This window comes from Peromyscus eremicus, chromosome 8a (genome assembly GCF_949786415.1).
Source record: "Peromyscus eremicus chromosome 8a, PerEre_H2_v1, whole genome shotgun sequence".
NCBI lineage: Eukaryota > Metazoa > Chordata > Mammalia > Rodentia > Cricetidae > Peromyscus > Peromyscus eremicus.
In genome coordinates, this window is record NC_081423.1 from 59,900,306 (window position 1) to 59,914,092 (window position 13,787).

Here is a 13,787-nt window from a genome sequence, read left to right on the forward strand (position 1 = left end):
GGTATCCATTCTATGCTTACCCCTGCCTTTGGAGATAAGGGGTCTGACTATATAAACCAGGTTGGCCTTGAACTCATAGAGGTCAGCCTGCCTCTGCATCCTGAGTGCTGGGATTAAAGGCATGCACTATGCCCAGCTATACTGACACTTAATTACTACGATGCCTTCAATCTATTCATGAAACCTGTACCCTTTTGTCTTTAGTCTTCTTCCAGGAGAGACTCGAAACTGCACTAGACTCTTACACACTTCTCCATCACTCTATTCCACTGAGGCCAACCTGTCATTCTTGCTCATCTCATTCCCATTTGTTTACACAGTACCAGGGAACCAAATTCCATTTGACCCTAGCCAAAAGTACTAAAGAAGTAGCATGCTTGCTTTAAACCTATTACTGGGTATTGCTGGTGGAAACTGTAATTTGAAATGTCATGCTTTATCAGATTCCATTGCTTTTTAAGTTTTAGGTCACTAATGGCATAGTTATTTAACATTTATAAGTAATAGAGAATCAGTAGTAGAGTTGGATTTTAAATGCAAGTGAAAATGGGACATGCTGACCTGCATGCTAGCTTTTATTCATAACTGAGAAGCATATGAGCAGTGACTACTGTATTCACAATTCTGGTAACAGCTCCTAGACATCTGAAAACTGAACACAATTGGTAGATCGTGTTTATAAAACCAACCAAGACTTTTCAGACATAAAAAAAATGGTCAAACTCAGGACAGGATTTCAAACAGTTAAACAAGCTTTTACCAAAGAAGTGTAAATACAACCTAATCTCACTTAACGACAGTCTGAAGTGTCTGGAAAATTAAAACCTCTGCCATACTTCAGACTACCTACTGACCCACATGGTAGAAGAAAGTTCTAGCAAACTTTCCTATCTAAATATGTCGTTTAAACTGAAAAGATGACCTCTAAAAGACCTTTGTTCACATTGCTGGAAAAGTCCTTTCAAGTAGATCAGGAAACAGATGAAGGACAATGACACTGGCCACTCCAGGTATCCAGTTTTGAGCCAACTCCACCTCATCAACTCACACTGTCATTCTATTGAAGACTGTTCCTTAACAAACATGAAAACGAGGCTCTGAGCCTGTTCTGAGAGTCCTGAAATTCAAGGTCACATTGCATAGGACATCAATCCCAGGCTGGGCCAGGCTGAAACCTCTCCAAACTTCCTCAGGAGACTTTCTACTGAGAGATGCTAAACCTCCTGAAGCACAGTCTATTGTCATTTCTGTTCCTCTAGTCTGGACTATGAGTTCCCTGTCAGCACAGCCCATGCTTGTTTACATAACTGTTTTCCCAACCCGGTAGAGCAGCAATAGTGAAGAAACCTGTTAAATAATAAGGGGATACTAAATTTATCATCGCCACGCCTGACATCAGGGCAGGTTATTCTAAATGGGCTTCACCTGGAACAGGGACCATAATTTTAACCAACAAGTCTAACATGGGTCTATCAACCTCTCGTGCTTTCCCGATCTGAAGGACAGCACACAGAATAGATGTGAAGTGGGCACAGTGTTAAAACCTGGGTTGTTACTGTGTGTGGTGCTTCTGTGGAGTGGCTGAACACATCATTCTGGGCGAGCTACGCAACTGTGGCTGCTACGTGATACCGTCACTTCTGAAACAAAACCTGTTTGTCAATTCCTACAGAAAGGAACATTTGAGAGGCGACTCCCTGTTTTCTGACTTTGGTACTGTTTTCTACTTCAGTTAGGTAGAAAAACTTAACTTAAAACTTTCAAAATTAGAGCAGTAACTTTCTTTGGTCTATTGTTTTTGAATAAAGATTATGAGACAACACACAAAGAAAGACAAACATCATAAAATAACTTTTATACAGGATTAGTAGATCTGTTTACATATAAAAAAAACAAAGGACCTCATTACAGTTAGATTTCACATAAATTACACAGATTAACTTTAAAACTACTATTCAATTCTTTTAAAGTTCCTTTTAAGTTTTTCATTTTGAAGGCACAGTGCATGAAATCAAACAAAGACCAAAGCACTTAGGATGAATGGGTGTTAGGCATGTCACAGAAATAGCTATGGGCAGTTTGGGAGCTGGGGAGTATCATTCTGAAACAAAGCAGAGAGGTGAAAAGAACATAAAAAATTCCATGTCACACCTCCAAAAAATCTGCAGCACAGAATGTAGCTAGTACATTCATGTTATGCCACTTATAAACATTGTCATTGTCTATATTTACATAATTTTTATCCAATTGCCTCAAAATGGTAACCTACTTTCAAAATCAACCAGGAGAGTATTCTCAGAGTCAGTGGAACCATTAATGATTTTTTTTTTGCCAAATATAAAAGAGAAGTGGGTGTTGGGAAGGTTTTCTTCAAGAACTAGAAATCCAAATTCAATTGACATTAATCAAAGGCCCTACTCACCCTCTCCCCAAAAACCTGCTATAATTAAAATTAACCAGAAACTTAAAGTTATCAACAAGTTGCTATACAGAAAGATCATTGAATATTTAACTATTATGGAATTTTAGTAATAATAAAGGAAAAAACTTGGGGAAAATGCTGGGCTGCTACCATAAAACAATCCCGCCAGAGACCCACACCACAGGACACCATGACAAATTCATAGCCAAGAAGCTTCTAAGAGAGCAGGGATAAAACCTGGCACAAGTGTGAGTGTGACAAGACAATAAACATATTTAATGCTGGGAATAAGTAGAAATCAATGGAGTAGCGAGTCTTGGTTTCTGGTAACCTGGGGCTAGCTCAAAAACACAGCAAGTTCAGACATAGCACTACCCTTTTTATTTTTCCACTCATAATTAGTTTTAAATTTAATATTCACTAATTCAGCAAATCTCATTCAGATGAAATCACCAAAGATTAACCAAGCACACTGAGCCAAAAATACAATGTTTCCTTCCTTGAGGCTGACAGAGTCCCAAAGCCAGTTCCCTTCAGTGAGGACCGAAAGTCCTCTTCGCTGGATCAGATCCCATCACCGCCCAGAGTTCCACCAGATACACTTGGCAATCTTTGTCAGTACAAGTGCATCCTCACAGGCAGACACTTTAAACATCACCTGCCAATCATGTAGCCTTTATTAAGGAGCAGGGAGGGGAGGCTTATAAACTCCTCACCAGGACAAAACAATGCCTGTGAGCAAGGAAAGGCACAGCTCAGACTGGGACAAAGTTCCTAATACTGTGACACTCGGGTCCAGGACTAAAGAGATGGCAAGTCTCCAGGAGAAACACTGAAGGAATGCATTCCCCATCCCATATGGCTTCAGTGCCCTCTGCTGCCAAAGCGGTCCAACATTCCATTAGATCCACAAACAAAAGAAGGCAGGGCTAAGAACACAGTCTTAGTAGTCATGGATCGTGTACATTCATGTTCATAGGTAACAGGGTGGGGAGGGCTGGTTTTCCAGCTCAATGCATTAGACGTTCATCAAAGACTTGAAACTTAGAGCAGAATTTGGGTTTCATTTCAGGAAAAACTATTCTGTATATTCACCTCTAAAAAGTTCACACATACTTTAAAAGGCATGGCCTCCGACCACTGAGATGTACTGTTAAGGACACACTTAATTCCAGAGAACAAGTGGCAAGGTGTTCTTTAGTGAACACCAATGCTAGTAAAGCAAAGGCTGTCACATGAACTTGGTTTCTAGCTGTAATGCCCCAAGCAGGGCCCAGCCACAAGCCCTTTGTTGGTTTTCTGACTTGGCACTTTGAAAAATAAAGCTGAAAAAGAGCAATACACATCATTTAGAAAAACACAAAGTGTTATTAGAAGAAATGAAACCATGTGCCTTTCACTAGTATTAACTTCCACAAACTCTTCTGTTCATATGGTAAAAACAAGGATTCAGATCTGCTGATACCAGCACTAATTCCAGAATGGCTGAACCTAAGCCACCTAACTGACCACACCTAACAAATATCATGATCTCATTACTCCCTTCCATGAACCAAGATCTGGATTTCATACAGCCACTTTGATGCATTCCTCACCAATGTGGCCGAGTGGCCAAGGTGAGTTGAGGCTTTGGGGTAACTGATACATTAATGGTATGAATACAGTTTGGAAAGGTAAGAGTTAGTTTTTTGATCCCCTGATTTAGTATAAATTCAGCAGCAACTTGGCCATTAAAACATTCAAAGATATTAAACTGTTACGTCATTGGTAAGACTCACACTTACAAAAAGCATCATTCTACTGAAGAGACACAATAAAATGCAAATCTTTCAGGTCTTTGCCTGACTGGCAGTGAAGAGGACACCTTCACACCACTGTCCCATCACATGGCAGTCCTTTAGTTGACTTTTTTAAATGGAGGGAGCCATATTTAAAAGCTTTGAACTGAAAATTTTAACATAATCGCCTGATTAAAAAAAAAAGCTGTCAGAGGAATCATTAGGACTTGCAGAGGCCTGTACACACAAGGCCACAGTATTTCTATAACAGTATGCCATCACAGGGTGAAGGCTTGGTGGAGCATCAAGTATAGACATTATGGATCCAAGTGTATTAAGAATGTCCAAGGAGGTCTCTTCCACTCCTAGATATTTTCATCAGTAGAATTCACGACCTTTAGGTGTGGGGTCGTCTGGAAACGGTAGGTGTACAGCATGGAAAGGGGCTGATTTAGGAAACATTAAGGAACAGGCGTTCCTAGAACGAGTGCTTCACAGATAAAGCAGCAGCACCTGTGGGTTTTCCCAAGTTAAGACAGGCAAGTCCTCACTTCTGCTCCATCTCCCTCTGACCTCTACTCACGGGGACACCTGGTGCCTCCACAGCAAAGCCAGTGAGTGTTCCCCTTTAAGATGAGGATATTTAGAGCTTTGATAAACCTTACAAGAGAGGTAGTGAAATCCTGCTTAGAGCACAGCCCACCAGTTCTGATCCAGCTTGGAAACAGGTAGAAAGATAAATACGGAAGCCCATTTATTCCATTTTCTAATGTCATATATGTTTGAGATCATCCAGCCTCCATTACCTGAATAAGAGAAACCCCAGCTATTTGCTAACTGGAGAAGAGAACTCCTCAGTAGATGGAGAAATATCTCGAGTTTTTAAAGCTTTATGTCAGAGTCTGACTGGTGTCCCTGCCTTAATGTTTCTAGATTTTTTTGGCCTTTAAAGTAAAGAGAAACAAAACTAAAGCCACTAGTAAATACCTGATGTACAAAACACAACATCTACTAGATGGCTTTATGCTGTTACTATATAAGCTCTGAACAGCTCATCTTAAATTAAAAAGGAAAACAAAGTGGCTGTCCCATCTTCTGCTGCATAAATAGAAATCAGATTTTTAGAAAAGGTTAAGAGTACTTTAAGGAAGGGAAGTTCAAAACTTCCCGTGATATTCAGAGAATAGGAGTTAGCAGGATAACTTCCCAAAGCTCTTTGAAGAAGGAAGGAATCTTTCTTCTTACTGCAGTCTCCCAAGAGGAGCTGTCACGTTGCTTGGTGCTTATGGAGGGAGATATGCAAAACGTGTTTTTCAATGTTTGCTAGAATACAATGTTTCCTCTTCTGTGTCCGTTTCATCTTGGAACTCATGGCTTAGGAGGGACTTCTTGGAGCCAGTGGACATCATGCGAATTTCATCCTCATACTCATCATGATGCTGCCGTAGCCGATGGAAGCCATCTTTGTGTCTGTTAGACTTGATGGAGCAGATGCACCAAATGATGCAAGCAGTTAGGATCAATGCTGACATGGTGGCACCTGTCCGACAAGACCACACGGAGTGTTATGAGTTAGCAACTACCTCCATAGCACTTTAAATAATATGTCATTTACTGTAATTTCATGCAACTAGGAGCAATTTGCTTGGTCTGGAGATGTTCTTCTGTGGTAGACTGCTTGCCTGGCAGGCAGGAAGCCTGGGCTTCAATCTCTAGGATCTCAACAAAAACCACTCTGCTATCCTAGAAGCAGAACATGCACAGTGTGCAAGTTGGAAAACGATAAGCAAACCATTACATTTCTACTACCTCAGGAGAACTTGTAATTACTTTAGTGTTATTTTCCTACATCTCCTTTCTTTCTTTCCTTCTTTCTTTATTTTCCTGTGCTGGGAATTGATCCTAGGGCAAGTTCTCTACCACGGAGCTGCACTCCCAGCTCCCCAGATTGTTCATTTGTTCTTCCTTTCTTCCTTCCTTCCTTCCTTCCTTCCTTCCTTTCTTCCTTCCTTCCTTTTTTTAAACTTAAAAATAGTTACATTTTGTTTATTTATATTGTGTGTGCGTGTGCGTGCGCATATATATGTGTGCACACATGTGTGCATATAGAGGTCAGAGGACAACTTGTAAACGTTGGTTCTCTCTACTGTGGGCTTCAGGGATTGAGCTCAGGCCATTGGCTTGTGCAGCAAGAGCTTCTACCCACTACACCATCTCACTGGCATTTATTTGTTTGTTTGTTTAGGCTGAGTCTCACTGTATCTCAGGCTGAGACTTGCTATGTAGTCCTGACTGGCCTCTAACTTGCAGTGATCCTTCTGCCTTAAGCTCTCTTTTATTTTAAACTTGTATACAAGGTTACCAAAACACAGTCTTACAACAACAGAAAAATAATAGCCATGAAATACAAATTGAGTTCACAATAGCTAGTGGCTGGCAAAGCTAGATTTCACCCATGGCTGAATCCAATGCCTGTGCCTTTAACCACCAAGATCTTTGTATTTTGCCAGGTTCCTATGAGAATGTTAAGAACACCACAAGAGGTCCTGTGACCACACCATGTTCCCAAGATTCATCGGAGAACCCCAGCCCTGCAACAGAGCTTGGGCTTTTGCTTTAAGTCCAAGTCAAATGAAGAAATGAATGGAAGATCACTGTGTCACACAGATGCAGTGGAGTGGAACACTGCTTTTTTCATGTGTTTCCCCTTTAACCTTTCAGTAATTCAAACAATGGCACATTAACCCAGTGGGGGAAATGTTCTCTCTTTCCTGGACCTTGAAAAACATAAGTTCTAGCAGCCAGTGTGATCTTGATACAGAACAACATTTGCTTGTTTAACAATTCCCAGTAAGATCCACTGTGCCGACTATGATGTGAAGGTCTGGGGATGCAGATCAACTCTCTGTTGCCTAGAGCTTTTGTTTTGGTGGGGGACATTAAATGTAGACAGTACAGTGGACAGATACATATGGTATCAGTGATGACTATTATAATGGAAAAAAACATAGGGTAGAGATAATAACAGGGCTACTGTGTTAGCCAGAGTAATGAGTGAAGGTCTCTTGGTGGAGGTAAATTTGAGTATGGGTCTGCAGAAGTTAGGGGCAAACCAGGAGAACATATAGGACAGGAGCTTGGGGAAAACAGGCTTAGATAGTCTCTAGGGAAAAAGCAATCAGCTAGAGGTGTTTGTCAGGGCTAGCCACTCTCAAAGCGTAACAGCAGAACTGGTTTTAACTTCAAGTATTAAAAACTGAAAATCTTTACCTGACACAGTTACCACGAGTTCCCTTGGCAAACCAAATATCCGGTTATCTGTATCAAAGACTATTAGCACAGAACTGGGTGCATCGTGATGCACAAAGACCTGCAAGGATAAAGTGTAAGAATCATAAAACAGTTACTATGGACTGGAGTGATGGCTCTGCAGTGAAGGGCACTGGCTGCTCCTCCAGAGGACTGGGTTTGGTTCCTAGCATCCACATGGCAGCTCACAACCATTCATAACCCCAGTTCTACAGAATCTAGGACTCCAAACCTTCTTCTGGCCTCTGCTGGCAATGCTTGTGCCTGGTGCATAAACATATATGCAAGCAAACATCCATACACATCAAATATTAAAATTAAAATTTAAAAAGTCACTTATGGTATACTATAGCCCTGCTTCACTAAATGCTTTTTGGGCCTATAAAACAAACCAGGAAGGTAACTGAGTGTCATCTAAACTATACAAAATGCTATGCAAGTTTTTTTTTTTTTTTTTTTTTGTTGTTGTTGTTGTTGTTGTTGTTGTTGTTGCTGAGGAACAGAAAACTTTTAGCAACAAAATGATAACAGATACTGTAATCAAGAGGTGGACATATTTTTCATTTCTTTGTTCCTTTCAAGCTCTCTACAAGAGTTTCAAAATAAGACACAAATGTTATTAACAATACATACTTATATAATCTGACTTGGGTTTCTTACCTGTGAATGTTGCTGCTGGTATCCTTCAGCAATGGCATTGATGTTATGGACACCGGGTGCTAAAAGCACATGGAAATACCCCCCCTCTTTTGTGTGCACTTTTATTCCTTCATTGAGTACAATGACTGCTTTAGAGATCGGTTTACCACTCTTGTCTTTAACCAACCCATGGACTCCTTTGTGGACCTGAAAGAAATGATAACATAATTTATGTTTCACAATGTCAGCAGATATTTTACAGGCAATAGCTTGAGGCTTGATTAAAATCAACCAACACACACACACACACACACACACACACACACACACACACACACTCCCTACATAAAACAACAACAAAACCCTTATAGTTATGAGTGGAGCACATCCTATAATCCTAGCTACTTAGGAGGCAGATGCAGGAAACAGAGTGCAAGGCCACCCTCATCAAATTAGCAAACCTGTCTAAACAAAGTAGGGGTTTGATGGTGTATTATAGCTCAGTGGTAGAGTGCTTAACGAGCATGCCAAGGGTTTTTGGTACTGCAAGGTTCTGCAAAAATCAAACCAAACCAAGCGTGACCCTGTCAGCCTGGCTTACCCTTCACCCCACTGACCCTGACCACATTTGCTCATTAGTCAGTACTTCAGAGCCAGAGGTGAGAGAAAGAACTTTGTCTCTGAAAGCCGAAAGCATTAGAAACCAGCCTTCAAATGCCTTGAATTGTTTCCTTCCGTGGTACAGTGACTGTGACTGTATGAGCCTCAGCTGGAAGAGCATGAAGCTCCCAACTACAGCAGATTCAAGATATATGCATGCACAGCATCTATTTTGGCAACAAAAAGATGAACAAAATTCAGCCTGGGGAGATGGATCAGAGGAGGAGAGTGCTTCCCACCCCAGTGTGAGGAGGGCTGGAGTTCAGATCCCCCATAACCCATGTAAAAGGCCAGGTGACCATGGCAGCCTACCTGTGACCCAGTGCTCAAGAGGCAGGGACAGGGATCCCTGGGTCAAGCTGGCTAGCTGGACTAGCTAGATTACTGAGCTCTGGACACATCAAGACATCCTGTCTCAGTATATACAGTGGAAAGTGAGCTCAACCTCCGGCCTCCATGTGCGCATGCACACGTGTATGATAGCCCATATGTTAACAGCATGCACACACACACACACACACACACACACACACACTTTTTCACACACAGAACAAAATCTTTCTATATACATTTAAAAAATGTTTTAATAAATGTTTTCATTGAATACACTCCTCTGATGAAGCCTAGCATGTATGAGGCTTTGGGTTTGATCCCTAGTATCAGAGGGAAACAAACAACTCAAAACCAGCTCACCTCCACCAACATGCTAAGGAGAGACTTCTTGTTCTCTGCCCACAAGGCAGGGAGTTGGGCTGCACTAGGGAAGTAGCAGCAGCTTGTGTACACGGTGATTTCTGGGCAATGGCCGTAGGTAACACTATAATCCTGAAACATAAAGTTCAGAATCAAATTAATACATGCAAAAATTAACTTTGTAAACCAATGAAATAAAAAGAAATGGGTGATAGAAGCAGCATTGTGATGCATCTTACAACAAATATAAATAAGTCACCATGTATAATAATGGGTCGCAAATAGGACAGTGACGATGTCTCATTCCTTCCGAAGCAGCAGTGCTTCCCACAGTGCCTCTAAGTGTGGATGATGTTTATTGGGGTTTGCTGAACGAAAGAGTCCCCAAGGACAGCCAGCTAACCTCTCATCTCTAGAATCCACTGTTGCTCCCACGGCACGTCTGAACCAGCTGTGACAATGGCCACAGCCACAGTCGAGTACTCAATCAAGTGCAGGAACCACTTGTGCAGACAGATTTCAAACTTTACCTGCCATCTTTCCCCTTCAACTTGTTCTTTTTCTCATTTACCTAATGATACTAACTTTCTCACATTGTCATGAAACTATCTTTTTTTGTTAATAACATTTTTTTCTCTTATTTTTTGAGATTACAATGTAATTACGTCACTTCTCTCTATTCTCCTTCCGAAGCCTTCCATATATCCCCCCTAGCTCTTTCAAACCCATGACCTCTTTTTTCATTGATTGTTGTTACACATATTCTGTATACATATAGATTCCTAAACATAACCTGCTTAGTCTATACAATGTTACTAATACGTGTGTTTCCAGGGCCAACTATTTGGGATTATAACCAATTGGTGTGGTATTTGATAACCAATTGGTATGCTGTTCTTTGGGGAATATTATATCTTCCATTCTAAGCCTTCCTAAATTGCCTGTAGTTTTTTGGTTTTGTTTTGGTTTGGTTTGGTTTTTTTTTTTTTTTTTTTTGGTTTGGTTTTTGAGACAGAATTTCTCTGTCTAACAGTTCTGGCTGTCCTGGAATTCACTCTGTAGACCAGGCTGGTCTCAAACTCACAGAGATCCACCTGCCTCTGCCTCCCAGGTGCTAGGATTAAAGGTGTGCACCACGAGGACCCAGCACAGTGTCTGTAGTTCTTTGTATAGGGTTGAGGCCCTGTGGTTTTCCCCCATCCACTTTAGCATGTGTTGTTCTTGTTCAGCTCATGTTTAGGCAGTCATGTTGGTGAGATTTTTATGGGTGTAGCTTCTGACATTCCTAGGAGACACAGTCTCACAGCAAGCTCCTTGATCGGCTGGCTCTTGAAATCTTGCCCTCTCTTCTGTAACGTTCACTAAGCCTATACGTGCTGGGGTTGTTTTTATAGGTTTATCTATTGGGATTGGGCTCTGCAGCTCTGCATTTTGATTGGCTGTGGTTTTCTGTAGTGGTCTACATCTGTAATAAAGAGAGGTTTCCTTGCAGAGGGTGAGGACTACACGTACCTGTGGGTCTAAGGACAAGTATTTAGAATGTAGTAAAGGACTGTGCTGGTGTAGGAAAGTGGTGGTTGTAGGTTCTCCTCCAAGATCCTTGACTTCACTAGCCCTGAGACGTTGGCTAGGTTTCTGCTGTTGAGTGGGTCTAAAGTCCAACTTGCAAGCTGTTGGGTACTGCCAAGGTATTCAGGCCACTGCTGCACCCTTAGGGTTGCAGGGCCAGAAACTTCATCTTTGACTTGTTTCACTATCACCCATAATTTCCAAACCCTGTCAGCTCTACTTGAGTACAATGAAGGGTTTAAACTTGCCCACTTTTACAGCTGAATTTAGGTTTCAGTTCTCTGAGAGGGGCAGACAGGTGTCTCTCCCAACAAAGGGCCATTTATCAACAAACTACATTCAGGGACGAGGTAGAGAGCATGAAGAAGGCCTGAGTCAGCTGCACAATGTTTCAAGGACCCTTGAAACTTAACCAAGTATGTCCAAAGATAAAACTCAGTCAATGAACAGTGTACTCATGTAACTGCTGCTTGCTTGACCAATTATGTTTGAGATGACCTAACCGCTCCTGAAATTCCCTTAGCTGTGCTTAAAGGGAGCCTGCACGCTCCTCTCAGGGTCGCTGTCATTGTGTACGGGTGTCGACCCCCGCGTGCTGGAATATTAAACACTTGTTCTCGCATACTATTGGAGCCGGGGTCTTCCTTCAGCGTCTCCTCGGACCCTACAACCAAAACTTCAACACTGGATCCCTAGCCTAGTGTCACTACTCCATCAAAGCCTTCCTTGATGACTGCTTGTCTAGACTATTTCAAACCAGTTTCTTCACAGCCTCCCCTTCCAAAGTATCCATCCCACTATTATGAACTTAATTTCCCCTGAGCACAACTGAGATCATGTCACCATAGCCTTGCTCAAAACCTTCAGTGGCTTTCCATTCCTAATGAAAACACACTAATTCAAAGCCCTAAACTCTTCTCTTGTCTCTATCTAGTAATGGCTTCTCAGTAAGCTGCTTACTGGCCCCAGTGTATGCCACTAAACCTTTCTGAACATCTTGCTTCACCCATTGTATTGCAAACATATCTCCATATAAAGAGAAGGCTATGGCTCTGACTAGGTATAATATTTTCTGTCTTTAAATTTTCATATATGTAGAAAGATATTCTCTTCTAGATCAAACCAATTAATTCTCTAACAGCTACTTGTTCAGTAAGTCTTGAAAAATATTTTATTTATCATTAATATGAAAAAATCTTTCCCACATAGTAAATTCTTAAAGAAACTTTTTTAAGGATTTATTTTATGTGTATTAGTGTTTTGCCTGCATGTACCTATATGCACCACATGTATGGAGTGTCCACAGAGGTCAGCAGGCACTGTCCTGGAACTGGATACAGGTGGCTGTAAGCCAGCATGTTCCCAGCATGTGGGTGCTGGGAACTGAACCTGGGTCCTCTGGAAGAACAGTCAGTGTTCTTAACTGATGAACTAGCTCTCCAGGCCCCACATATAGTAAATTCTTAAAAAATAAAGGAATAAAGAAATGGGAATGAAGTCAATTTTCTGTTGCACACATAAACCAAAGACCAGTTAATGTCTCATTGTCTAATTGTAAGAGCACAGTCAAACCAATTAAATGCTGTCAGAAAGAAGATCTATAGGTTCAACACGACCCCTAAGTAAATCCAAACAGCCTTTTATGCAGAGAAAGAAAAGCCAACCTCAGGTTCAGCTGGAATTGCAAGGACCCTTGAACACCCTAAACAACCCTAGAAGAACAAAATCAAAGGGCTTCTGAAGCCACGTTTGGAAAGATATCACAAGCTGGAGCAAACAGGAGGACAGATCAGGGACAGCACGTCTGGGTAACCCGCACATCTGTGTTCAAATGCTTTTAGAAAGGACATCAAGACCATTCAATGAAGAAAGACTTGCGTTTTTAACAAAAGACAACTAGATCCCGACCCTCCAACAGAACTGAGCTCCTGCCTTACCCCATATACAAAAGGAACTTCTACCATATCAAGAACTAAAGCCATAAACTCTGACAAGAAAAACAGAGTCCTAATAACCAACAAATCGTGAGAAAGAAAAAAAATAAGGTAAGATAAATTGAACATCAATTATAAAAAAAAAACCTTTTCCTATCAAAAAGGCATGATCAAGAAAGTAAAAAAGGAGCTGGGCAGTGGTGGCGCACGCCTTTAATCCCAGCACTTGGGAGGCAGAGCCAGGCAGATCTCTGTGAGTTCCAGGCCAGCCTGGGCTACCAAGTGAGTTCCAGGAAAAGGTGCAAAGCTACACAGAGAAACCCTGTCTCAAAAAACCAAAAAAACAAAACAAACAAACAAAAAAAGAAAGTAAAAAAGGGCCGGGTGGTGGCAGTGCACACCTTTAATCCTAGCACTCAGGAAGCTGAGGCAGGCAGATCTCTGAGTTCAAGGCCAGCCTGGTCTTCAGAGTGAGTTCCAGAACAACCAGAGCTACACAGAGAAACCCTGTCTTAAACAAACAAACAAACAAACCAAAAAAGAAAGTAAAACAGGCTCAGAGAAATGAATCAGTAAGTAAACGTAGTTGTCACCAAGACTGACAACCTGAATTCCATCCTAGAATCCACATGGTGGAAAGAGAGAGCCAATACCCAAAAGTTGTTCTCTGCTTCTACAAGTAGCACTTGCTTGCTTCCTTCTCCAAATAAATGTAATTTTTATTAAAGTTTAAAAGGCAGCCTATAGGATGGTAGTTGAAACTATCTTTAAGTCATGTACATG

At 41.4% G+C, this 13,787-nt stretch overlaps 1 protein-coding gene across 1 annotated transcript in view; it reads right to left on the bottom strand.

Annotated features, from left to right (window-relative positions):
- Window positions 1-1,840: 1,840 nt before the first annotated feature.
- The window catches only part of Cpd (carboxypeptidase D), a 67,505-nt gene continuing 55,558 nt past the window's right edge, over window positions 1,841-13,787 (bottom strand). The window contains exons 18-21 of the mRNA XM_059271239.1: window positions 9,502-9,633; window positions 8,170-8,355; window positions 7,471-7,570; window positions 1,841-5,740 (exon numbers count right to left, since the gene is read on the bottom strand). Coding sequence (XP_059127222.1) covers window positions 5,514-5,740; window positions 7,471-7,570; window positions 8,170-8,355; window positions 9,502-9,633 — 645 coding nt within the window. The 3' untranslated portion in view covers window positions 1,841-5,513. The remainder of the gene's footprint in view (window positions 5,741-7,470; window positions 7,571-8,169; window positions 8,356-9,501; window positions 9,634-13,787) is intronic.